Source organism: Fukomys damarensis, unplaced genomic scaffold, assembly GCF_012274545.1.
Source record: "Fukomys damarensis isolate Sample0158 unplaced genomic scaffold, DMR_v1.0_HiC HiC_scaffold_17, whole genome shotgun sequence".
Lineage (NCBI taxonomy): Eukaryota > Metazoa > Chordata > Mammalia > Rodentia > Bathyergidae > Fukomys > Fukomys damarensis.
The window spans coordinates 5838076-5863047 of NW_022900929.1; the positions used below are offsets into that span (position 1 = coordinate 5838076).

A 24972-nucleotide genomic window follows, 5' to 3' on the forward strand; every position below is an offset into this window, starting at 1 on the left:
TGTGTGTGTGTGTGTGTGTGTGTGTGTGTGTGTGTGTGTGTGTGTGTGTATTATAAAAGATTCTCTGAGTAATATATGTTCCCAAATCTTTGCTTACTTGCTGATTATTTCCTCAGGAAAAGTTGTTAAAAATATAATTGCTGTTCAATAAATGACTCACTTTGTTGTTGTTTTTTTCAGCATGGGGGACTGAACCCAGGGGATTTTAGCATTGAGTAGGATATTGAATTCATCTTTTCCTACTACACACTGTGGTCATAGTTGCCCCTGTAACTGCCAGTGGTTGAAGGGTTGGAGAGATGAGGAGAGCTGTCACGATTGAGAGTCACTAAAACTGGTTCACAAGGTGGGCTTGGGAGCCAGACTGCTGGGCTCCTTCGCACCATCTGTGTACCTGTTCCTTCTGTAGACATCAGCATGTTCTGTGGCCTTCTCTGGCAGTGGACACAGCAGGTCCTGCACATGGATGGCTGTGTGGTAGGAAGGAACACATGGCTGGATGTGCACCATTTCTGGGCAGCAGTCGGAAAACACCTCATGACCTTCTTGGGTTGGGTCTTTGCTGTACAGTGGCATGCTTGCTCTGTGCCATTTTAGTGCCAGGGCACTCACAGCTTTCTGATCAAGGAGCTCTCCATAGACACACATTTTCCTAAACACACACTTACTTTCAACTGTATTTCAGCTCTGCTGTTGGCAGGGGACACAATCCCTCTTCCAACAAAGGGGCCTGTTCATCCTCTTTGATCCACACAGCAGGACAGAAGAGCACAGCTGAACCTCAGTGTTACTATAATTTTGCAAACTTGTGTGTCTAAAGTGTGTGTGTGTGTGTGTGTGTGTGTGTGTGTTTTGTTTTTTCTTTCGTTTTAGTACTAGAAATTGAATCCAGGGTCTTTGCACAAAGTGATATCTCAGCCCTTTTTTTAAAAAAAACTTGAGCCAGGGTGTCTCTGTAAGTTGCTAAATTACCCAGGCTGGGCTCCAATTTGGGATCTTCCTGCCTCATCTTCCCAAAGTGCTGGGGTTACAGTTGCATGTCATCATACCCAGCTGTATAAAAATGTTTTCTAGCTTTTTGTGTTTCAGTTGAGTTTCCCACATCCTGATTATTTACTTAATGGTAGTGAGAGTCTGTGGTATACTTTTCTGTAGGTCTTGACGAGTGCACTGAGCATCTGCCACTATGGCCATGACACAGAGCAGTGGCTTTGTACTCAGGAATCTCATGTGCCCCTCTTCATTGGCTCCACCCCACCTCAGCAGCCACCTGCAAGGGATCAAAAGGCAGGACCAGGATGAGAGCTGAAGCAAGTTCTGAATGTGCAGCCACCTATTCCTGCTCTTCTTCAAGTATCTTCCTTCCAAACTGCATCCTCCTGCTGGTTTGTCACTCTCAGTATCCTGGCTGTGCATCCCTTGTTCTCTGGGCCCTTGTTCCTCTTGCTCACCCCTCACATTCAGTCTGAGAAGATAAGAGCAATTACAGCCCATCTGCGTCTAATCCATCACCTGGCGAACACTCCTGGGCCTCCCACAGACATGGTCATTGTGCCAGCGGCCGCCTGACATCTCTGGCTGCCGTGTTCAGCTCTGTCCTGCTCCTTGTCACTGGCTGAGCTGTTTGTCTGGAGTCTCTCATTAAAGGGCACTGACAGCTTTTCTCCTTAATTACCATGTTTTAAGGGCTTTGTTGGTTTCGAGGCTGTGGTTCAACTCAGGCTGTGTCAATACTTAATGATTTTTGCACCAAGTGCCAAGTTCTCTTTCTTCACCTTGACTTTGATTTGAGGCATCTGAGGGAGGAGGAGGAATGTCCACTCCCCCAGTGGGTGTCCTGCATGTCCTATCCTCACACAGACCTGTGGCAGGGCTCATCTGTACCAGCGCCTTTACCAGACTTGATGAGGAACCTGTGGTGAAGGTGGTAGTCTGGAGAGCAGGCTGGAGATGTCAGTCTTTATAGGATTGGGGCCCATGGAGAAGCAGGGGCTGGGTGGAGACTGACACATTCCTTACGGCCTGTCACAGCGGCGGTTTCTGCAGTTTTAGTGTCTGTTGGGGAAAATCTGCTTGGTGAGCATTGCATTTTGGTGTGTATTGTGCAAACCAGTACTTTATCAAAGTCTGATAAAGGTGTAGTGAGACACAGAAAGCTCACCATAGGACACAGTGAGTTTTCCGTGAGTACCCTGTATCATGTACAGAGTGTGGCCAGTGCACTGGTGACCAGGCTGTCCATGCAGAAGTGGCCATTGTTGGTACCTCTTTTTATCACAGTGGCTTCTTGAGCTCTTGAAGGGAGATGTCCCAGCAGATAAAGGAGGTATGGACTCTACTGTAGCTGCATGATGTAGAGGTGGGATCAGGGGTGTCCTCTGTGGTAAGGAGGTGGTCTGTGATGCAGATGGCCACAGCAAATGTGTATCTGCTCCGCTCACAGGAGTCTGGGCCAGGCCTAGGTTTGGCCACGGTGAGCCAGGGTGGGATGATTGTGTTTCTGAGTCAGTTGCAGGATGCTTATGCCTGCCTCTTGCTCAGAGACCTGGGGACCAGTGGCTGTGGGCTTACTTTGTGAGGACCTCTACTTTCCACAAGTGGCTGTATGTCTCATCACTAAGGGAGTCAGGCTGCTCAGTGACCTCACCAGCCAGGTGTCCCATGTAACCTGGTAATAAAGTGTTTAGAGAATCTTGTTTTGTGTTCACAAGGCCACTCATATGTCTGGTGACATGCTCTCAGTGCACTATTTAGTTTTGTTTTCCATGTATTCATAATCTTTGCCTATTTATCTTTTTAAAATTTAATTTTTGGGACTGGGGATGTAGCTTAGTGGCAGACCATTTACCGAGCATATGCAAGGTCCTGGGTTTGCCTACTTATATTGCAGAAAAATGAAAAAGAAAGAAAGAAGTGCAATTTTTAGAGGAATCTTTAATAATAGCTTAAGGAAGTTATCTCTTTATCTGAAAATATAATTCCTTACTTGGACATTTTTCCTCTGTTTGGTTACACGTTTTCTTCCAGACACTGAGTGTTTGATTCTTGGTTGTTTTTGTGTGGGTGCTTTGTTTTTGGTACTGGGGATCGAACTTGGGACCTTGCACTTGCAAGGCAGGTGGTAGAACCACTGAGCTAAATCCCTGGTGAGTGTTTGATTCTTAATGCAGTTTGACACAGTAGTCTGTCGGAGCTTCTGTTTTGATTTTGGTTCTCTGTGAATGTAGAAAGGGTTTCTCTTTCTTAGATCATTTAGATTTTCTTTTATGTTCTCCTCTTTTATGTTTCTGCCGTGTCTGTCTAAAATCATTAATACTAGAAGACTGTCTTTTGATGTAAGCTATATATCTTAGTCTTTTCTGCTGCTGTAACAAAATACCATAGCGCTGGCTGTTTATAAACCAAAAAAGCCACCGCTTGCAGTTCTGGCACTGGAAGTGCAAGACCAAAGCTCTGCGACTTAGCATCTTCCTCTAGGAGTGATGAGGAGCTCACTGGGGTCCCAGAGCTGATTTAGGGGAGACTCCTCCACTTCTCTTCCTTGGATTCCCTGATATGAAAGATTGAGGCTGTCCCTTCTCAGCACTGTGCCTTGGTAAGTTTTGTCATCCTCACCCCTTGGGATTCCTTCTCAGCAGCCTTCATCCTTTGTAGCAGGACGACCATAGCAACTAACTTGGGTAGCAGGCAGAGGCAGGGGAATTGATGCAGGCTCTCATGATGGGCCATGTCCTGAGTGCTCAGTATGGGCAGTAACAGTGGGGAATCATTTCTCAGAGGCCTGGAGATAGGTGAATGCTATTGTCCCCTCCTCCCTGTGGGGTTTGCTCCTCCACTTTGGAAGGCACCCAATCTTCACAGCTGTGTGGGGCCTGGTAACAGGAAGTTTGAGGAGTACATATTCCAAGGTCTGAGGTAAAATGCGAGTGCCTTCTAAGAAAGTTATTAAACGGGTGGTGAATTGCCATTGAGTGGTGAGGGTGAGCAGTGATGAAAGTCCACACAATAGCTCAGGAAATGTGTTTTCTCGGTGCTGGCTGCTGAGCCCCATTTCCTGTCTCCAATCTGTGCTGAGCAGATGGGCCTGGAAGGGTAACAGCTCCATGCAGCCCCCCAGCTCTGCTGTCCAAGTCTCCGCAGCAGTTGTGCATGAGGCCAGGTGGGTGATAGTGGGGCTGTCTGCAGCAGCAGCTCTGTGCCTGTCCTGCAGGACTGGCAGCGAGACCCCAGCCTCTCCTAGTTGGTGGAGGTCACCGGGGCCTCTTTCTGTGGACATCAGGGCCATAGGAAACACTCATGTGCCTGTGGCTGTCCCCTCATGTGCGGTGGTCAGTCCCTCATGTCTTCTATGGACTTTCAGGAAGTGAAATAGGCATGCACTGTCATAGCAGATGTTGATTTTCCCACACTCTGTTCAGAAACTTCTAGAGTTTCCTTTCTGAATTGTTGACCAGAATCTTTTAAATGCTGTTGAACACCCTCATTTGCCTCTGCCCTTGCCCAGCACTGTGGCCACAGGCACCTTTGGTTGCACAGATGATGTGGCTTGTACTGATTTATAGTTAGGACCAGGATTGCTGCTCCCTGAGTCCCCTGTCCTTGAATGGGCCCTTCTTCCGGGACAGCCAGATCCTAGCTGGTAGAGAGTCCACATTCAGATCTAGAGCTGGCCTTGCCCACCCCCAATGTGACTTTTACAGCTCTGAATGGCATCTCTGCCAGGCACCCTGCCCCCGGGCCTTGCCGCCTTCTCTGTGCTCACGTGTTTCCTGCCTGGCCTTCTTTGCTTTGGGACCACAGCCTCCCCTTGCACTAGAAGCACTACAGAATTCCTTTGGCAGAGGCATGAGAAGGTTCCTCGGGGACTCTTGAGAACTGACCAGCAGGAATGAATGAAGTTCCTGCAGAACATGGCTCCAGGAAGTGTACTCTCTGTTTCTGAGTGCTTATCTGGGAGGAGTTTGAGAAGCAGATGGTGGTCCTCTCCACATCTGTACTGATTCGCTGCTACAGGCGGTTGGCAGGGGCCAGGCTTGAGTCCATAGTGTACAAGGTTTTGCATGTCCAGCACTGTATCTCTTTAGCCTTCACTCCAGGAGACGTGATACAGCTGCCTGTCTTGCATGATCGGAGTCCCCTGACAGCTGGCCTTGCCGTCTCCCACTGGCCACCTCGGGCTTTCTCTGCTGATGCCCTGCCAAGGTGCTTCCCCAGCACAAGGGTCACCACTGGTGCTTGAGGGCGTTTGCCTGGCCTCTCAAGCTGTGTACTCAGGAAGTGCTGTGGTGGTGCCGAAAAGCACTAACCCTGCCTTTTAAAGGTCACTTCTGTTTCAGTCAGCTCTTAAAGTTCAAGAGGAAATAAACTGCGTAGAGCTGGCATTTCTCAAGCCCAGTGTCAACCCTCCAAGCCCGAGCCTGGGGTGCAAGGAGTGAGATTAATAAATGAGTGGCCGTGTTGACACAGCCATCGGTCAGCAGATGCCTCCCTGTGCTCCTGGCTTGCGCTATAAATAGTGGGAGAGAAAGCAAGAATTCTGAAAGCCTCATTTTCTCCCTTCCTTTTTGTTTTCTAGCATGGTGAATGCTTTGGAGATGTTTCTTTATTAGTTGTTGACAATGTGTAGAGCTTGTCAGCCCTGGTCACATACAGTGTCCCCCAGCCCCACACAGAGAGATGGCTCTGTTCCCCTCAGGGGCTCCATGCTGTGTTGTACCTGATTGACAGGAGTGGAGGACACGCCTCGCCAAGGGGGAGACAGCAGAGTGCCTCGCCCAACTGAGTATTGACTTTCAGGCTTTGGGTCGAGGACAAGAAAATCAATGGGAGAATAAACAGGGGTGTGGGCTGTATTAATCAGACACCACAGCAGCGGCTAGAGGATTATAGCGGAGCACAGGTGTCGATCGAAGGCCATGCGGGTGCAGGCGGTCCAGCTCTGCCGGCCAGCAAGCTGTTATTGATTGTGGGGGCGCCCGGAACCTCGGCATCTGAGCTGCTAATTGGGCTGTTGGGTGATTCCAAAGAGAGAGATGTTGCTGAGATTATTCTGTCTCATCTCTTAACTGTGTGTCCGACTTGACTCACCATCTCAATTAAGCACTGCTCCTGAGCTCCTCACTCGTCAGAGCTCTCCTAGGCTAGGTCCTGTAATGTGCCCTGCTGCCTCCTGCTGTTCAGTGACTCCGGCAGTCTTTGGCCCATCTCTGTGCTGACGTGCTTCCATCACCCTCCCTGCCCTGGTTAAAGTCACTCTCTTGACAGAAACTCAAGCCAAATGCCCTAGGATCCTCTCTGTCCATCCTGTGCTCACATTCACACACTCATGCACACATTCATGTAACACAGTCGTCTCACACACTCTCATTTATGCTGACCGACACATTATCTCACCGTTGCCGTGGCTTCCTACTCCTGCCCTTCCTCTTTCTGGTCCTCTTTTTCCTCTTTTGTTACTATGTATATTACAAAGCTGTCCCTCAATGTAATGAAATACGTGGAATCACTTAAAAAGAGGAAGTTTTATTTACTTCACTATTCTATAGGGTTTTTGTTTGTTTGGTTTTTGGTGGTACTGGGGATTAAATGCAGGATCTTTACAGTGGGCAACATCCCCAGCCTATTTTATTTTTTTCAGGGTCTCACTAAGTTGCCTAGGCTGTGCTTGAACTTATGATTCTTCTACCTCATTCTCCCAGAATGCTGGGATTATAGGCTTGTGCCACCATATCTGGCTATCAAGAGTTTTTTGATCAACACACTAGTGCTTTTAGAGTTTGAGGATGTTGCACATGGGATTGATAATGGGTGATTGGAGCTTCATTTCTTTGAATGTCTGTTTGTGGGGAACTCAGTGGATTTTGGTTAGAACTCAAGGCCTAGATGAGGAAGAATCACGGTATGGATCAGAGACACTGACTTCACATGGACACTGTTATCTGTGTGTCCCTTGTGTGTCAAAAGCCGAAGCCTCTGCCCTGGTCTCTTCTCACATCTGCCTGGTGTTGCTAATCATCTGCTCTCACCCTTCTGTGTTCTCAGTCCTTGTTCAGGTCCTGCCTCTCTTGAATGGCCACAACAGCTCTTTCTCCTTTCTGTCTGGGCTCAGTTTGCTTCCCACCCTCCTGAGTCGACCCTCCAGGAGTTTGTGTCCATCTAGCAGGGAGAGGGAGTTTGGACCTTAGAAGTGTGGAAGTTGGGAAAGTAGGACATTAGAGCCCAAGATGTGGTATGCCAAGGTACAGGCCATGTCCCAGCTACGCCACCCAGAGCCTCTTTCCCTGGGGGATGCCTCCCTACACTCGAGGTGTGGCCGTAGCTACAGTATGATGTGAAAACTCTTCCCCTTCTGTTGAAGGAAATGACAATTCCTCTGCTCCCCCAAACAGACCTTCATGGAGGAAATGAGGAAGGGGAACTTGGCAAGTTCATCTGTCCTCTGTGTGGTGTGATGGCAGTGCTGCCCCAGGTGGTAGACTTCAGGTCAGCCTGGCTGCTCTGAGCCCTATTCATGTGTAGAGATGGGGTTCATGTGCCGAGATTCATCCGAGGTATTGCTGTGTAGGCGTGCTAGGTGAAGGATGCTGGGTTTAGTAAGAGGATTGTTTTTGGCTGGAATCCGTGGGTTTGCAGGGCGGTGGCTGGGCCACCAGCCCTATGTGGAGGGGGTGGGTAGCATTGAGGTGGCTAGCAGTGTGGTAAGAGCTCACATCTTTGTTTTACTTACCCCTGCTGATGTTTCTAATGGAACTAATCAATATAGGCTATCAGTTGGTAGCCTTTGTCTCTAAAGGGCAGACTGTGAATGTTTCTGGTTTTTCAGGCCATACAGTCTGTCACAGGACACCAGCCATATACAGTCCATCAGCATTTAGTCAGCAGAAGTGGGTGGGAGCTGTTTGCTGACCCAGTGATGCACAGGAGAGAGCAGGTACCATAGCTAGGTGAACCCCTGCCTCTGCCACCTGTTGGTTGTGGGACTCCAGGTCTTTGCTGTCGGCACTGGAAGGGGGACCCTGCATCCACACCCTCACCCCAGGCAGGCTCAGGCTGGAGGGACATGGGAGCTGCTCTTTCTCCCACCCCCAGAAGTTGGGCCTGTGTGGCTCTGGACACCCACCTTGCATCTCTACTTCAGCTGTAGCTTTGGACTGTCTCAGTTATGTGTCTACATCTTTCTTCCACAAAAGTCAGGCAGGAGGATACACAAGAGTGAAGACTTGAGAGGCAACCTGCTCTCTGGTCTGCACTATCCTCAGTTCCTGAGTCGCAGCAGCCAAGGGGTGGGCTTACTGTCCTGTTGGCGCCTGGAGCCCCAGTTTTGGGGGCAGCTCCACTCAAGGGATTGCATATAGGTTGATGACCCATCAGCTGAATTAGATTATGTATCATGGTTGGGATTGAATTGAAATTGCAAGGGGCAATTTTCTTTCTCACATTTCAAGGTCAGATGAGAGTATTTACTGTGTGGCCTCTGTTTATCTGGGAATACAAATTGCATTTGGTGACTCGAATTGATGAGCTGTTACGAACAGCACTCCTTGGAGGCTGCAGTGGGAGCAGTGACCAGAGGCCAAGCTAAGCCTGTGCCCTCGGCCAGCCTTTGATTGCTCATTATTTCAATCTTTGCTTTTCTCATTCTCTGGTTTTGTTTCTGCTACTTGGATTTCTTACTTTTCTTTTCTTTTTCAGAGAAATGTGTAATGACACTTGGAGGCATTTAAGATTGGAATTAGATAACGTAAATAAAGACAGCTGCATGCCACAGTGAGCTGAGACTTCTAGGGTGCTGGGGAAAGCTCATTGATGCCTGAATTTGCGCCTGGGTACACAGTGGCAGAGGCCAGCCTGGGAACTGCCACCTGCTTCCTCCTGTATCTGTGGTCCTCTCCTTCTCTTCACATGTCCCTTGATCTCGTCACAGCCAGGTAGGGGCTGAGGCTGGCTACGGGGAGGGATCACATGGATAAACAGTGCTCAGATGAGTTCTGTGGTGGCTTTGTTGAGGCTGCCCTCAGGTTCTTGTGGGGCCCATGCACAAGCATGCGCAGGAGCAGCCTTCATCCTAGAGGGATCTGTGCAGTGGGGAGGACTGTATACCAGCAGGCGATCCTAGCTGCTGACCTCCTGTGTTGCCCCCATTAGACCTGTGCAGATTCAGAGAAGTAGGTCGTGATGTATGGCTCTACCAGCTCATTACCAGGTCACTGTTGCAGCACAGTAGGGACTGGACGCAGATGGTGGACGTGCCCCTCCCATTATGGCAGGGCACGGGTAGGGAACCGATACTTGCCAAGTGCTCTGAGCCTTACCCCTGACCTGTGTGGTTTGTTAAGTTCTACACAGCCCTTAAGGTTGTAGACATCAGTGCTGTGATCGTGGCAGGAACTGGGAGGTAGTTAGTGCAATGCGCAGGGGCTCTGGGCTGGTCAGGTGCCACAGAGCTGTGATCCGGTTCTCTGGATCCTTGTTCCGGGGAAACCCTGAGGCTGAACTTCCCAGCTTCTCTCCAGGGACAGCCATTGGTCTCCCTCAGGAGGACCTGAGCCAAGGGCACACTTGAGTCCACCACACACCCCACTGTAACTATGCTTCTGTGGCGGACCAGCCCTCTTGCTGGTGGGAATGGGAGCCTGATGGCAGAGGGTTGCCTGTATCTGTCTGGAAACCCTGGCCTTCTGGGAGAACATTTCTGTATCCGGTCTGTTTTTCACCTAGAATTTTCCCACAGTGTTGCCTGGCAGCCCCTCAAGTCCCCTGCAAGTGCAAGTGCACATTTCCTATGGCTGGGGAGTATACATGCATGGCTTGAGAGGTTTTGGCAGGTGGACTCTGCTAGGTTGGGTGGATTCCTCCAAAGCTGAGACCTTGTGTGTTTGCTGGGGCTGGAGTTTTCCTTGGCCTCTGCCAGCCTCCCAGTCTTGCTGTCTGTCCCTTCCCAGGGCCCCATTTCTTCTCCCTGATATGTCTAGGAGCAGCCCAGTATTCTGTGAACTACCGCAGGGCTGGACTTTGGAATCTCACTTCTTCTCCATCTCTGGTTTTCCTTTTGCGTGGTGATGCAGTGATTCACTGAGGTTGTACTCTGTAAACAGTTGCCACCTCTGCCCATTGGGGGTGGGGTGGGGGGAGGGCTTTAAACAGATAAGCTGTATAAGTGCAGCAAGTCCAGACAGGAAGGCAAAGATTGTGGGGGTGGGTGCATGGGCTAGAGTGATGAAGGTGATTTAAACCTCAGTATTCTGCTGAGGCTGCAGGATGCCCAGGCAGGTGGGCAAGCTCTCAGGGCTGCATGTGCAGCACACCAGGTGACTGAGATGACAAAAGTATGGATATTTCTAGCAGCAAGAAGATGTGGGGCCAGAGTGGGCAGAGGCCATACTGGAGTGGCATTGAGGTTGTATTGTATACACACAGCAGGATATGTAGGAATGGGGTTGTGACAAGTGTCCATTTTAGGGTGGCTTTGGTGGCTGAGAGGAGGAGGGTAGTATTGCTCCAGGGATGGGCAGGCAGAGGCAATCACTGCAGCATTGAGTGAGGGCCTAAGGGCAGTGGGGGCTGTAGATGTGCTCTGGAGGCCTTTGCCCTGCCCTGCTCCACTCCATTGTGGTAGGTGAGGATCGTCAGGGATGGTCAAGAAAGCTCTTCGTTGTTGGTTCCAAAGCTGGGCTGGAAACGGTGCCTTTCTCAGGTGGGAAGACTCAAGGATAAGCAGGTCCTTACTGTGTCCCCTTATCAGCACATGGTTGCACAGTGGCTCCTTGCTTGGGAGCCTCAAATCTTTGGTTTGGTCCCTGTCCTTCCCTGATTCTGAGCCCATTCTGGTTCCCTCTGATCATCTGTCCTGTATGCTGACCCAGGTTGATTTTTGTCATCCATAGAGCACCATTCAGGCGCTGCCAATGCAGTATCCCTCTCTCCAGTGTCTCCGTCAAGGAAAGGCAGTGCTCTAACATGGCAATGGCCTCGCCTAACTTTGGATAGTGGCCCATGGGAGTCTGTCCCTCTGGCCTCCTCCTTGTCTGGTGCCTGCAGACCTGTTCCTGTCTGGTATCAGGACACAGGAGTGTCAGTCAGCGTGGCTACCTTGTCCACTGACTTAGGGCCAGGACACCATGGCTGTGGCTGGGCAATAGCTATTGAAGGGCATTATTGCTCTTCTTTTCTAGAGACCTGGGTCCCCTGCAGGATAGGCATGGGCCCTGATCCTTGCCAGCTCCTCTGTGGTACTATGACCCTTCTGATTTTGTTGACAAGATCTCAGAAACTGAAGCCTTTCTCAGGGGCAGCTGGACACAAGGCAGTCAGCCTTTAGCTGGTAAGTACCACCTACTGGATGTGAAGGAAGCTATGGCCCCTGCTCTGTCGCAAGCTGGGTAGGGATTGGTGAGTACCCACCTGGCTGGGCTCAGTCAGCTTGCTCCTTACATTTTGGTGAATCCTCCCACCCCCACCCCTGTACTTCAGGAACGTAAAGTTCAGGTCCGTGAGGAAATGTCATTCCCCTGGGATCTGGCCAGCATTAAATGTGGCATGTTAGCCCTTAGTGGTCCCCTGCTCAGGGTGACCCCCTCCACACAGCTCTTTTGCCTCCAGAGGTCCCTAGCCACAAGATTTCCAGTCACTTGGACAGCTACTATGCCAGTCACTTTCAGCTGTTCCTCTAGACTGTCAGAGGCTGGAGGGCAGCTCCTCTTTTCTTCCTAGTCTTGGCTTCCCCTAGTGGGTGTTCCCAAGCTGCCCCTGACTTGCTCTTGCTGTGTGCTTGTCTTCATCCCTTTCAAAGCCATGCTAGCCGACAAGGGCCCCTGAGGTCTTGCCTGCTGCCCAAGAGCATCACGGTTCTCTGTCCCAACATGCCAGTGGCCAGCTCACTGTCCATTAGGTTATGTTCTTTGGCGCTGTCTGCCTCCAGCCTGAGGCTGTGTGCAGCTCTCTTTTGGGCCCGGGAGGGGGCCTGGCATGCACTCCTGGCCAGTCCATGAGTGGGACCGGCTTTCACCACGTTGTCCACTTCTAGGACTGTAATCCACCCCTACTCTAGCTATAGTCCTTCCAAGGTTGATTCTTCTGCTTGGTAGACAAGCAAATTCTGGGAGAAGCTGTGGCACCTCCTAGCAGTGGGGAGATTGATTATAGGTGACCATGTTTGGGCAGGCTACTGAATTGGGCCTGTGTCCTTGCACTTTTGTCCTGATATGGCATTGGGTACCCGGAGCCTTTTATGCTGGAGGCAGATGTGTAACAAGGGACTTGTTGGTGGTGGCTTAGCTTGGCCTGACTGGGGGCATCTGCTGTCAGAGGTCAGTTCTGTGGGCTACTCTGGGCACAGAGCCTAGAGAACATGGAGGGCAAGTATCACTGTCCTGGAAGAGACATGGTGTCCTCACAGAGATAACTCAGCTGCTTGGGTCCAAATCTACTCATCTACAAATTGGAGAAGGTAAAAAACCATTTGTGTGGGTGGAATTTTGATGTGTGCTTCTTGGCTGTATGCATAAAGGTACTTTTAGCGATTTTGTAAGCTTGAATAAAATTATGTTTTCCTAGTTCCATGCCAAAGAGAAACTCCTAAGGAACTATGCACAGGCAGTTATATCTATGTCTTAGCCCACCAAGAACCATGGCTCTAACCATTGTTTAATACTTGGGGTGATCATCAGGATGGTTCCCTGCATGTAGTAGTAGCTCTTGTACAGCTGTGATAGGAGAAGGTTGCCTCTTGAATTGGGCTGCCGTCACTAAACTCCCACAGTGTGCAGCTCTTAAACTGCAGACATTTTCTTTCTAACAGTTCTGGCTCTGGTAGAGCTGGTATCTGGCAAGGGCTGTCTTCCTGCATGTAGATAGCTCTTCACATTGTGTCCTCATGTGGTAGATATAGGAGGAGGCTCTCTGGGGCCTGTTATAAGTACACCTATCCTGTCATGAGGACCCCACCTCTAAACACCGTCACATCAGCACATGAATTTGGGGGGGCACAGTGCATGGCAGGGTGCTTGGCTCAGCTATGTTGTGGGAATTGGGGCCTGGGACAAACTGTGGAGGCACTTTGACTCCGTCTCTGTTTGCATGTCAGGTGGAGCTCATCACCTGGGAGTCCCTCCATGTCTTTGCACAGGTGCACTCTTTGCTGTATTCCTGCTGGGGGCTGGGCTGAGTTGGGATAACGTAGACACAGTCCATGAGATGCTGGGGTTGGAACCAGCAGTGACTTGGAGAAGGTCATTAAAATGTCTCCTGCTGCTTTGGAATATCTCATGTCCTTTCCTTGTTCCTTGGAAGGAGATATTCTTAGGCTGAGGTTTCTGATGAAGACTACATTAAAGAGGACCGCGGTGGCCCGTCACACACAAAAACAGGTTCTCAGAAGCACAGACTTGTTTCCCTAAGTAGATCTGCCTCAAAAGGCATCGATCGATAAACATGCCCAGCTTCTTCTTGAAGCACCGAGAGCTTCATTTTGAACTCCCACAGGTTCACGGAAATGCCGCTGACCTCAGAGTTCAGCTTGGCATGGAGCTAGAGGTTTAATTTTTTATGAGCTTTCTCTTCCTTTCCTCAGAAGAAAAGCTGAGAATGAATGGAGGAGGCTCCCTCAGGGAAGAATTAGCAGTCTGGGAGCCATGGGACAGAGTCACCCGGATGCTCATGGGAGCTGGGGATAGAGTGGCCGAGCTCCCCTTCCAACCTGAGGTCATGCGTGTCACCGTCTGCATCCTAGGGTGTGCATGCCTCTTGGTGGCAGTGATTTGAGAAGCTTGCTGGGGATCCTTGAGGGGACACTACAGGTTAGATGTTGGGGGAAGTGGCCTGCCTCTTGGACAGTGAGTTCAGCCCTTCCTGCTGCTCAGGAGCCTCATGCTGGACTGTCCCTTCTTTGCCTGAGGAACTCCACAGCCTCTGCTGGGCCAGCACCTGAAGCATGCTGCTGCACTTTTGTGCAGTTCTCCATGCTGGTTTTTTATTTTTGTTTTTGTTGGCAGGGTCTTGTCTTGTAGTTCAGGCTGGCCTTGACCTCTCAGTGATCCTCCTGTCTCAGCCTCCAAAGTGTTAGGATTACAGGCTTCTGCCACCACGCCTAGATGCTATTTCCCATCTTATGGACAAGTCCCCTTACCCTGTCTACTGTCAGCCTGTTGTCTACTTGCCTCTACTGTGCGGCAAACCCCTCTCTCTGGGCTCTTCATTCATTTGCGTAGCCTCTTCCCTGTCTGCCCTTCATCCCCTTCACTCCTCTCTGACTTCACTCCTTCTCTCTGGCTGGCTGTGAGGCCTGCTCCCTCTTCCTCGTACTGTGGCTGTGCTCCCCACGGAAAGCCTGCCTGTGACCCACCCTTCTAACAGACCACACATGGTGCCGTTCTCACTCTGTGCCTCCATGCCTCCCATTCTCCTTACTGTACCTCATATGGGTGCTCTTATGTTTGCTTAGTGTCTGTTGTCCATCACTGCCAGCTTTGCAGCCTGAGACCTGCAGCCCACGTCTGTCACCTGACCTGGTGTCTCCATCAGGTGCTGTGGGTACTCGAGGAGGAGGCAGGGCCCTGTCCATTGCTTGTCCCGCCTGTGGGCCTCCCACCTGCTTCTCGTCCCCTGTGCTCGGGTACACGGTCTCTGCGGGCCCTCCACAGACTGGCCTACCTAGGCACCCAGTCCGGTCCCAAGGCTCTGCTGTGTGTTCCCACACCTTCATATCCCCTTCTCTCTGCTTTGTCTCCCCCACCAAGGAGTGGTAGCTGCCTCCTGGAGGTGCTGCCTGTTTGATGTCTTACGCCTAGTGATGGCCCTCACTGTGCCCAGCGTGGCAGCTCTCAGGCTCGTCTCCAGCCCTGTGCTCAGGGTTGGGTCTGCATTTGGCTGCCCTGCCCCCAGTACTGTCCTGCCTGCTGGCGGGTCTCTGGTAGGGCTGTGTTCCTCTGGCTTCCTTTGTTCTTCTCTTCACGGGATGAAAGGTACAGTATTTTGCTCTTGAGTGAATAAAGGTTTTCTTCATAACATGGCAAGTGAACTTCTCTGTCTGAACCCAGTACTTCACCCTTGAAGGTTCATCTTCTGTGGATGCCGAAGAACTCCCAGCTTGCGTCCCTGCTTACAGGAGTGTATTAGTCAGATTTACCTTGCTGGGACCAAGTGCCTGACGTACACAGCTTAAAGAGGGGGTTTATTTTTGCTTATGGTTTCAGGGGATTGAGCTCCATGGCAGAAGCAGCATGGTGGAAGGGTGTGGAGGAGCAGAGCTGCTCACTTCAGTGGCAGGGAAGCAGAGCAGGGGAACAGTGCCAGCAAGAGAGTTGCCCTCCAAAGGCACAGGCCATGACCTATCTGTCTTCTCCACTCAGCACATCTCCTGAGGGCACGTTCAGCTGTGATGAGAATGGATTCATTCACTGATGAGTACAGTTTCCCCATGGCCCAGCCACCTCCCAGGAGTCTCTTAATCCAGTCAAGTTGATAGTTACGCTTGACCATCACAACTTATACCCTTCCAGTACCTTGGATCTGGGTGGAGAGCTGAGATTAGGGCTTCTGGTACTCGTACCCTCCACACCCTGCAGTGGCTGAAGTGTAACTGCAGTGTGTGGCTTAGTTGCCAGCTCAGACCAGAAGCCAGGGTTCCTGGACCGATCTGGCTACCTGGTTCTGTTGCCCTGAACCTAGGTCCTCAAAGCCCAGAAGGATGGCCATTGTAGTGTGACTGTGTATATATATTTGCACCTGCTCTGATGGGAGGGCCCTGCGAGGGGGACGACTCCAGACAGATACAAGGATGTTGTGCCCTGAGACCCAGGGCTCCCTGCCCCCACCCTGTGCTGTGGACAGCTTGTAAGAGAAGCCCCTTCCCCTCAGCCCTGCCTGGTGTAGTGCTGTGCCCAGTCGCCAGCAAGATAGCATTGCTGTGTTCTTGCTCCTCTGTGTGCACGGCTCTTACAATAGCAAAGTGAATGCTGCCATTCTCCTAATTAAATTACCCACTTTGGAGCAGTGATTTAAAGCACTTGTGAACTTACCCACCTGAATTCAATGATTCAAGAGTCGATTTCACAGTTCTTGATTATTAAATTGGTCTATGAATAGTTTTAAATTGAACTGGAACTCAAAATAGCCTCTTAATATGTCTATTTGCAAAGAATAGTTGTACTTGTATTGTATGGTTTTGGTTATGGAGCACCTAGAGGTGTGGTGGCAGTTGGCTGATTCTACGTTTGTGGTTGATGTTAGTGTCAGACTTTCCAAGACCCTCAGTTGAGTGAGAGGTGATGTCTTCGATTCTGGTGTGTGGATCCCAGCATCTGTGTGGCCTTGATGTCTTCTGCCTGGGGCCCTCCAGGATCACCCAGGCTCCTTGCCACAGTTGGGGAACCAGAACCAACACCAGGTTCTTTCTAAAGTTCCATAAGTGATTCACAGTCACTTCCAAATTACAGTTCAGCTAAATTCTGATTTAGAAAAAACTTAGATGACCCCTGAGGAAAGGATTATCTATTGTCCTCAAGGTTTTGTTGAATCTTTTAATCAAAGCAAGTAGAAGCAATTGGATGCCAAGAATGATCTAAGACTCTAGATGCCCTTCATAGCCCCCAGCCCAAATTTCTATATTTTCAAAGCAGCCTTGCTGTTCTCGTCGTCACCTTATACGAATGTTTTAAATATCACCTTAGAGTAGAATCCTAATGCCTGTTTTAGTTTTTGAGGTTCATTTAGGATTTCCTTTCCAGAGAAATGTCTGCCTGATGGGTTGGTCCTGCCCTGCCTCACTCCCTTTATAAGAGCTCTTCCTCTGTGTCCCTCCATGGTCATTCGAGTTGGAGTGGGGTGGAGCTTGGAAAGCCACGTGGACAATGCTAGAGTCTTGTTGTCAGCGGTGCTGGGCAGGGGACCACGCGGAGTGGTGGTCTTGAGAGAAGCAGGGTGGTGGCCATATGCTGAGGGTGGCCTGTGAATGGTCAGCAGCCTCTGATAGGAAGGATCCAGCCACCTCTGCTGTCTCAAGAGACTTGGTGGTGGAGGATGGCCCTGTGAGGGCTATTAGGTGGCCATCCTGGTGTTGTAGGTGAGACTCAGGCAGAGGCTGTGGGAGCACAGAGGGAGAAGGGATATTGGAAAAGGAGATGGACAGAAATGACAGGTGGGAGGGTGCTCAGTTCAGCTGCATGCCCACGGTCTGTCCTGTGCCACAGCCCCAGGACCTGTGTGTGGCTGGGTTCTCACTTTGCAGCGCCTCTCCTGCCCGCCAGTGAAGGCGGCACAGCCCCCATGCTGCACATCTGTGCTGACTGTGATTCACACGGGAAGTGCTTGCGCTGGCAATTTAGCTCATTCAGAAGCCCTGTCCCGAAACGCTGTGTGGTTGACAATTTTTCCCATTGTGTGTGGAGTTGAGCTTCCCTCCACCTCCCGCTGTGTGCTGGGATCACCCTGGGTGTCTATTTGAAATCCAGAAACTCCTGAAAGGCGCTAAGTAGCTATTCAGGAGTGAGGAAACGGCAGGGAGGTGGGCACACGTGCAGCTCTATTTTAGGACGTCCTGACCCTGGGGACAGTGTGCCAGGCCTCACTGCTCTGCCCCCTTGCTTTCTCTGTGCAGTGCCCGGGGGCTGGAGAAGGCCCAACAGCAGCTGCAGGAGGAGGTGCGGCAGATCAGTGGCCAGCTCCTGGAGGAGAGGAAGAAGCGGGAGAACCACGAGGCACTCGCCCGAAGGCTACAGAAGCGTGTCTTGCTGCTAACCAAGGTATGGGCTCCTGGAGAGGCAGCCAGGCTGTCCCTGCCTGGTCCACACCTGTTCTTTTCTCTGTGACATCTCACCTCTGCCCCAGCGTCTACACAGCCAAATGTCATTTGTCACCTGCTGATGATGGTCTGCATGTTCACATCTTGGGCAGAGTTGTGTATAACTTCCTGGAAGCCATGACCAGGGGCAGCACGAGTGGTCCCCCAGCCCCATGCACTTGGCAGTTTGCTTAGACTGTGCTTTCTTGTCCTCGAACACCACTCAGAGTTCATCTCATCCAATGTTCTTGGTGGATTCCACTTTTCTTGATACCTGTCTAATATCCAGTGACCCGGCCTATTGCCCTCTGCAGACTGTACCTCTGGCAGTACAGTCAACACTCTTTAAGACCTAGCAGGTGGGCAGTTGTCCTGTCCTTTACTGCCAGAAAGTGCAGAGGAAGCTGGACTGGCTCTGGTCTAGGGTGTGAAAGAGAGTGGTCACTTGTTTGCAGGTGCCATGGGGACCATTCTGATGGCCATTTTTACTTGATTGTTCTGTCCGAAGGGGTTCTGATGTCAGCACATTAAGCCAAGGTTGCAGACATGAATGGTTTTTGGTGTCACTTAAAAGGTCGCTTGAGTTAGGTGATAATCCTAGCACTCTGGGAGACTGAGGCAGGAAGATCACAAGTTCTAGCCCAGCCTGAGCTACTTAGTGACTTAGTAGACTTTGTAACCCCACCACCAACACCAAAAAAAAAAGAGCTGGGATATATCTCAGTGTGAAGCTCTGGATTCAGTCCCCAGTACTGAGGAGGCGGGGGGAAATGCATGGGCACTGAAATTTCAGAAGACAAGAGCCAGGTCTTTCCTCAAGTGGTCTCTAGGCAAGGGCGGGAAGTCCAGCTTGCTGGACAGGGCCTCCCTGTCTGTGTTCACCCTAATGTTGAGTGATCAGAGGAGGCTGTGTTGTCTTCCCTTCTCCCGGGAAGATGGTACAGCTGAGAAGTAACTGGAGCTGTGTCCATGAACATATGCCTGCTCTTGGTCCTATCTGGTGCAAACTGGGGACTGTTTTGCTACTGGAACCTCCTGGTGAATAAGTTTTTAGGGAATGAATTATGTTTCATCTGCATGCTGCTGTTTCACGGCTACCTCTGTACATTCTTGACAGAATCTTGCTGTCTCTTAAAGGAAACTTTGAATCATTTTGGTGTCACACTGGTCTTCCTGGGACCTGGGTGGGGCTGACCATTTCTACAGCCCCAGAGAGGCGAGGTTCCCAAAGTGTCCTCGTGTAGCTCAACCTAAGTCTGCACCTTGGCAGAGAAGGTACTTGCCCTTGGCTGTGGCTTCTTCTGCTGGACTTACAGGGTGAGACTCTGGGGCTCCCATCTTCCCTTCTTCCCCAGACGCCCATCAAGTGGCTGCCCATGTCAACAAGGTGCTCCAAATGTGTTTATACACATGGTCCTTATAGGATCGACAGTCCAGGGGGAAGAGGCAGCAGCAGCACTCAACTGCACACACTTGCCAGCCATGACAGAGAAGAGACAAGTGGTACCGTGGTGACATGGAAGTTGTTGTCTGAGGTCAGGCTTAAGCAAAGAGTTGAAGGATTTGCTGTCTGTGGGAGCCTGTGTGGACAATTGGTACTCTTCTGTGCAGAACCATGACTGGGAGAGGGAATTTTTCGTAGAGCTGCTGGTGTCAATGTGCAGACATGTGGAAGCAGGCTGAGAAGGTGCCTGGCCTAGCAGCCATGGCATGCACTCCACATGGCTCCCTGCGGTGGTGGCGGAGGATCCACAGTGTGAGACACCCAAGGTCATGCTGGAACCAGGGCCTTGCCAGTCAGATGAAGATAAGACTGTGAGGCTGGGTGGTGGGTGCCTGGACCATGTGAACCTCATGTGGAGGCTGTGCTGCCTTCCCGTGGCCCGGTGCTGACTTTGCCCTATGAGCCCACAGCCACCACTCAGTAGTTTCCCAGCTCAGTAGGCTGGCTCCGGTCCCTGAGAATGTGGTGATGGTGCTCGGCCATGGCGGTTCAGTGCATCAGCTTATTGGTTCCTATTTGAGCCATGCTGTCAGGACATCATGCAGAACATCCCACAACCAGGTCCATACCCACTGTGGAGGAAGGCCTTGTACCACCTGTGCCCCGGAGATGTGGCTTCATGTGTGCCAGCTGGGAAGGAATGGAGTAGTCATAAGAGGCTTCCGGGAAGTGGTGGGTGGCCGTGAGTTTAGCAGTGGTTGTGTAGCCCTCTTGGGAGAAGGGGCAGCTTCAGACAAGGTGTGCCCAGCTGGCAGACTGGAGTACCTGGACTGGGTAGCTTGTAAACATCCCATTATTAACTTACATTTGTGAGGTACATTTGATAAAATTAATAAATCAGTGTTGGCTTATTAACAAAAATCAGTACTTTCTTCAGAGTTTATTAGTTTTTATGAAATACCTTTTTTCTCTGCTAGGATCTGCCTTTCCTACTGCATGACTTTGGTAACCCCGTCTCCTCAGGCACCTCTTGACTGACAGTGTCTCACACTTTGTTTCTGATGACCTTGGCACTTTTGAGGAATTTTCCCGTTTTTAGATTTACCTGATGCTTTTCTTACGATTACTTGAGGTTGTAGGTTGAGGAGGAGGTCTGTGAAGGAAAATCCTCCTCTCATCATGTCATATGAAAAGGCCATACCGTGACCTACCATGACTGTTGCTGACCTTGGGCACCTGGCTGTGGTCTTGTTTGCAAGGTTTCTCCACTGTGAAGTCTTTGTTTCCCAATTTCCATGTGAGCTTTTCTTTTTTTTTTTAAATTACCCAATTCCAAGATTTATTATGAAATTATAGTGATATTTTTGTTTTATTTTGCTTTTTTTTTGAGACAGGGTCTTGTTGTATAGCTCAGGATGGCTTCAAACTCATGGTAATCCTCCTGCCTCAGCCTTCTGAGTACTGGAATTATAGGCATGTGCCATCACACTTGGCAAAAAATGTCCTCTTCTGAAGCTGCCCATACCTGATGGGTGGGGAGGTAGCACCTCTCCCTGGGGGCAGTGTCTCTACATAAATTATATGGGATTCTTTAGCATGGGTGGCTTGTCTCTTCTCCCCATTTCTTTATATCTGATGGGCTGTGGGTATTTATCTTAGGTTATAGCCTTTAATTGAGCACTACTTGATTTTATGGTTGTGACTTTAGGGCTCTTTCAGTGCAATCCTGGGTCCTTTTCCTGTGTCCCTGTCATTATGGTTTTATGTGTGTGTGAGGTGCATTTGTTCTGAGCACTGCTCCTGCATGATGCTCCAGGCTCACTTGTGTCTTTCCTGCCTAAGGCCTACAGTGAGCTGTTTCTCCAGGCTCTGTGGTTCCTTTTGTACAGAGTGATGGGTCAAAACAGGTGTCTTGCTGTCTGGTGCTGTTGGTCCAGGCCTTCTTGGCCCATGAGACCTGGGAGATATGTGTGCACACTACCTTGTGTGCATGAGCATCTGTGCCTCTGTGGGATGTCTGCATCACACTCATCAAAGTTCACAGAGGTCCTTGCTTGGATTCAGCCCCCCAAGGGCCACTGACCCCACCCTAGCAGTGAGAAGTCTGGCTTCCCCCATGCGTTGCCTAGGTATAAACCTATATCAGCATTCACACTGGTCACCTCAGCTGAGGAGTTTTTAGTTTAATTCTGGAATGCAAGCTCCCAGGAAGTTCAGAGGTTTCCTGTACCACTCTTTGTCCCTGGTTGGTTTTACATGGCTACATATGCTTCTTGACATGCAAGGAGTCATATTCCTGTAAAGCCGTCACAAGGAAGTGCACACAGTACACCGAAGCTGCTGCCTGTCGCAGTCATCCCACCAGCCTGAAGCATGTCCAAAACTGTGGTAGCTGCAGTTGAGCAGGCTTGTCCATCTCAGAGCCTGTTCCCTACTGGAACGTTTACTCCCTCATGCACTCTCTAGAGGACTCTACTGAAAGTGCAGATTGGTGTGGTCATGGGAGGCAAAAAATGAGTAGTCCTGACTATGTACGTAGGTCGAGGTCAGTCCTCACAGCAGAGCAACATCAAAACTGGGAGTTTAGTGTTAGCACCATGTGTGCTCTGTGCTCCACTGTGAGTCACCACTGCAAGTACAGATAGGCACAGGCCATCAGCACCTTGGGCTGCCGCCCTCTGTGTTCTCTCCCACTCTTCCCACAATACCTGAGATGCCATCTGTTTGCTGTTTCTGAAGCACTCTCATTTCAACAATGACATATGAGTGAACTCATAAGAGTGTATAACCTTCTGAGATTGGCTTTCTTCATGTGGCATGGTGCCCTCAAGACCCACCAGGTTACAGCGTGTGTCTGTAGCATGTTCCTTTGTAACAGCTGAGTGGCATCCCACAGTGGGATTGGCCTGTGTCCTGGTTGGTACCAAGGAATGGCAGGGACACCTCATGGTGTTTGCCATCACTGGTGTGGGCTGTCTGCACTGTCTCCGTGTTATGGTTGTAGAGACACAGCTGTGCCTAGTAGGGTGGGTGGTGACACCATCTTGCAGGCTGTGGCTTGCTGAGGATGCTGTAGGACTTTGTTCAGGACACCACCTGGGAGCTAGAGCAAGCTCTTGGGAAGGCTGGGTGGCCCCTTTCACACCTTGCCTTGCCTGTGCTTGCAGACTGAAGACTTCTTGTTGGATTGTTAAAAGAAGACACCTAGAGTCCCAGTTCCTCTTCAGGCAGGAGTTCCTGTCACTGGGGGCTGGATGCTGTGGGATGGTACCACTGTTCCTCAGGCTTGGGTATTCGCTCTCTGTCACTAGAGTGTCACCACCTGGACTTTGCAGACCTCCTACAAGGGTGTGGTTCATTTTTGAGGTGGACTGGATCAGGATGTAGGTTCAGCCCCTGATGGACACACACCTGGGCTGGACTCTTGTTTCTGAGTTCACTGGGCTTGATATGATTTTATTTCTTGGTTGTAAGTCTGAAGTTCTGTGTCCTTGCTCCTGGAGTACACCCATATACCCATTCTTTTGCTTCCCATCTGCCACATCCACCTAGCAAGGGTAGATGGAGACTTGCTGGTCCCACTGTTCCCAAATGTGAGTCCTTCTGGTTAATACTCTGGGTGTGTATGGAATGTCCCACATGTATATCCACATGGCTTATGGAGTTCTTGGGCGTTGAGTTTGGCCTGTGTCTCTCTTGTGCCTGGTGCTGTGTTTTATCAGAGTTGCTTTGGCTCTAGTGGCCTCTCAGACCCGCCTCTCAGAGTTGGGACTCCAGTCACCATGAGGAATTGCTTATGATGATTCTTATGTAGCATGATCCTTGACACCTGGGGAGGTAGAGCATCATTTTGCCCAGCGAGCCCTTGGGCTTCTTGGAGTTTGCTTGGCATCCTTCTTAGGGAGTTTCTGTCCTTGAATTTCACACCTAGAGCTCCTAAGGTAGGAAATTTCCATTCTTCTTTCTTCTGCTGAGCAGATTAAAAGCCAATGGCTTTCTAGTCCTAGTCAGCCTCACCCCAACCCATGCTGCACTCACAGACATCGCTCTGAGTTAGCGAGAAGGTAGGTATTGATTGCCTACACTAACTGATTATTCACGCTGACTATCCCTCCAAGATGTGCAGTAGTGGTCGATAGCAATCTCCCGTGTGGCCCCTGTGCCGGATGTAGGGATCCTTCTTGCTGGCCAGGGTGATGAAGTTGTGCCCTGCTTCTTGACAGGTTCTCCAAGGTGACATCCTGCTGCTGCCTGCCTGTCAAGGATGCCAGCCTGACCTGCTGTGTGGGTGGAGAGTGCCCTCTATGAGGGTCTCTGAGGAAGCTGCTCTTGGTCCCAGGATCTTTCCCTGAGCTTCTTTGCAGGGAGGGGCCATTTCCCTCCTTGACCACCTCCAGCAGCGTCTCCAGGGAAGTGCTCTGGGTCTGACCACAGTGAGCCCTGCAGATGGCTCTCAGCCTCTATGGGGCTGTTTGTGTGCTTGACATTTAAGTATACAGTGCTCAGAATGTGCAATTTTATTTTGAGACCTTTATTAAGCGGCTCCAGTCTAAGGAGTTAATTGTTACTGATAGCTAAGAGTATAATTACCTTGGTAAAATATCATGACTATTTTAAGCAATTGAAAATTGGCTTCTAGAACTGGGTGAACACAAACCATTTTCCTATTTGAAATGAGCTATTTCCAGTGTGCCCTAATATTCCACAACATAGTTGCAGAATCTTATTTATAGAATGTAAGCTGTAAAAGCTAAGTTTTAGTAAGAAAAATTTTTAATGAAGTAAAGTCCTCCCCTTTTCTCTAACTACCCCCATTCCCTCCCCACAACCCAAGCAGAGTGGGGACACCTGCCAGGGTCGTACTCACTGTGCCCTCACTGTCAAGCAGTGTGTTACACAGTGGCTGTGGAGCACAGTGTTTGGTTGTCATGGTGACATCCTGCCCTGTGACCCCCCCCAGGGTGTGCACTGAGTCTTGTATTCTGGGGTTTCAGGAGGTCAGGATTTTGTGTTCTGAGTAGTATCTTGTATGTGTGCTGGCCAGTGTGTTACTGCGAGCAGATAGCCTGAATAGGCTTCGCTGTAGACAAGAATGACTGTCCTGCCCTTCCTGCTTGTCCTTCTTGCTTGCTTTTGTAAGATATCCTTTGTAAGCTAGAAAACTTCGCAAGTGATAGTGATTATTCCATGAATTCAGGACCACTGCTTGTGTGTGGTAAATAGCACTTTGCACTGTGGCCCTGTCTATAGAAGAGTCACCTGAAGAGCCCAGAGAGATGTGAGCAATGGTACCTTGTCTGCAGTGCTCAGCATGGCTGATACTGATCTCAGAGGAAGGCTGAGGTGCAGATGGGACAGGTCAGCAGGGGAGGCTGGAGTGCCAGGGCGTCTCATGAGTCAAGCTCTCCTGTATAGATTCCACCTGAGGTGGCCTGTCCATTGTGTCCAGCAGTGGGAGGTCCAGGCCTGGAGAGCCAGGAGCAGACTTGTCTGTGGTCACTGTTGCCTCCCACTGCTTTTCGTGAGCCTGCCAGCAGGCAGAAAGCATTCTGGGTCTCCTTTATCTGCAGCATCTGGGAATGTGCTGTCAGACTGCTATGTTCTGCTTCTTCCCAACTTGTCACTTCCCCTCTGCAGGGATGGTGACTTGTCCCGCCATATGTGTGCATAAGTTGGGATGTGTGTAGGGCAGAGGCATGAGGTCGCTGGCTGCCATTGGCAAAGCTATGCCTGGCCATGGTGCCAGCAGGCTGTC

General features: G+C 50.4%; 1 protein-coding gene across 6 annotated transcripts in view; it reads left to right on the top strand.

Moving 5' to 3' along the window:
• Mad1l1 (mitotic arrest deficient 1 like 1) overlaps nucleotides 1-24972 on the top strand; it is a 322214-nt gene that overhangs the window by 102208 nt on the left and 195034 nt on the right. For all 6 annotated transcript variants that reach the window (XM_010612080.3, XM_010612079.1, XM_010612081.3 and 3 more), the window contains one exon: nucleotides 17591-17735. In XM_010612080.3, the coding sequence (XP_010610382.1) occupies nucleotides 17591-17735 (145 nt within the window). The remainder of the gene's footprint in view (nucleotides 1-17590; nucleotides 17736-24972) is intronic.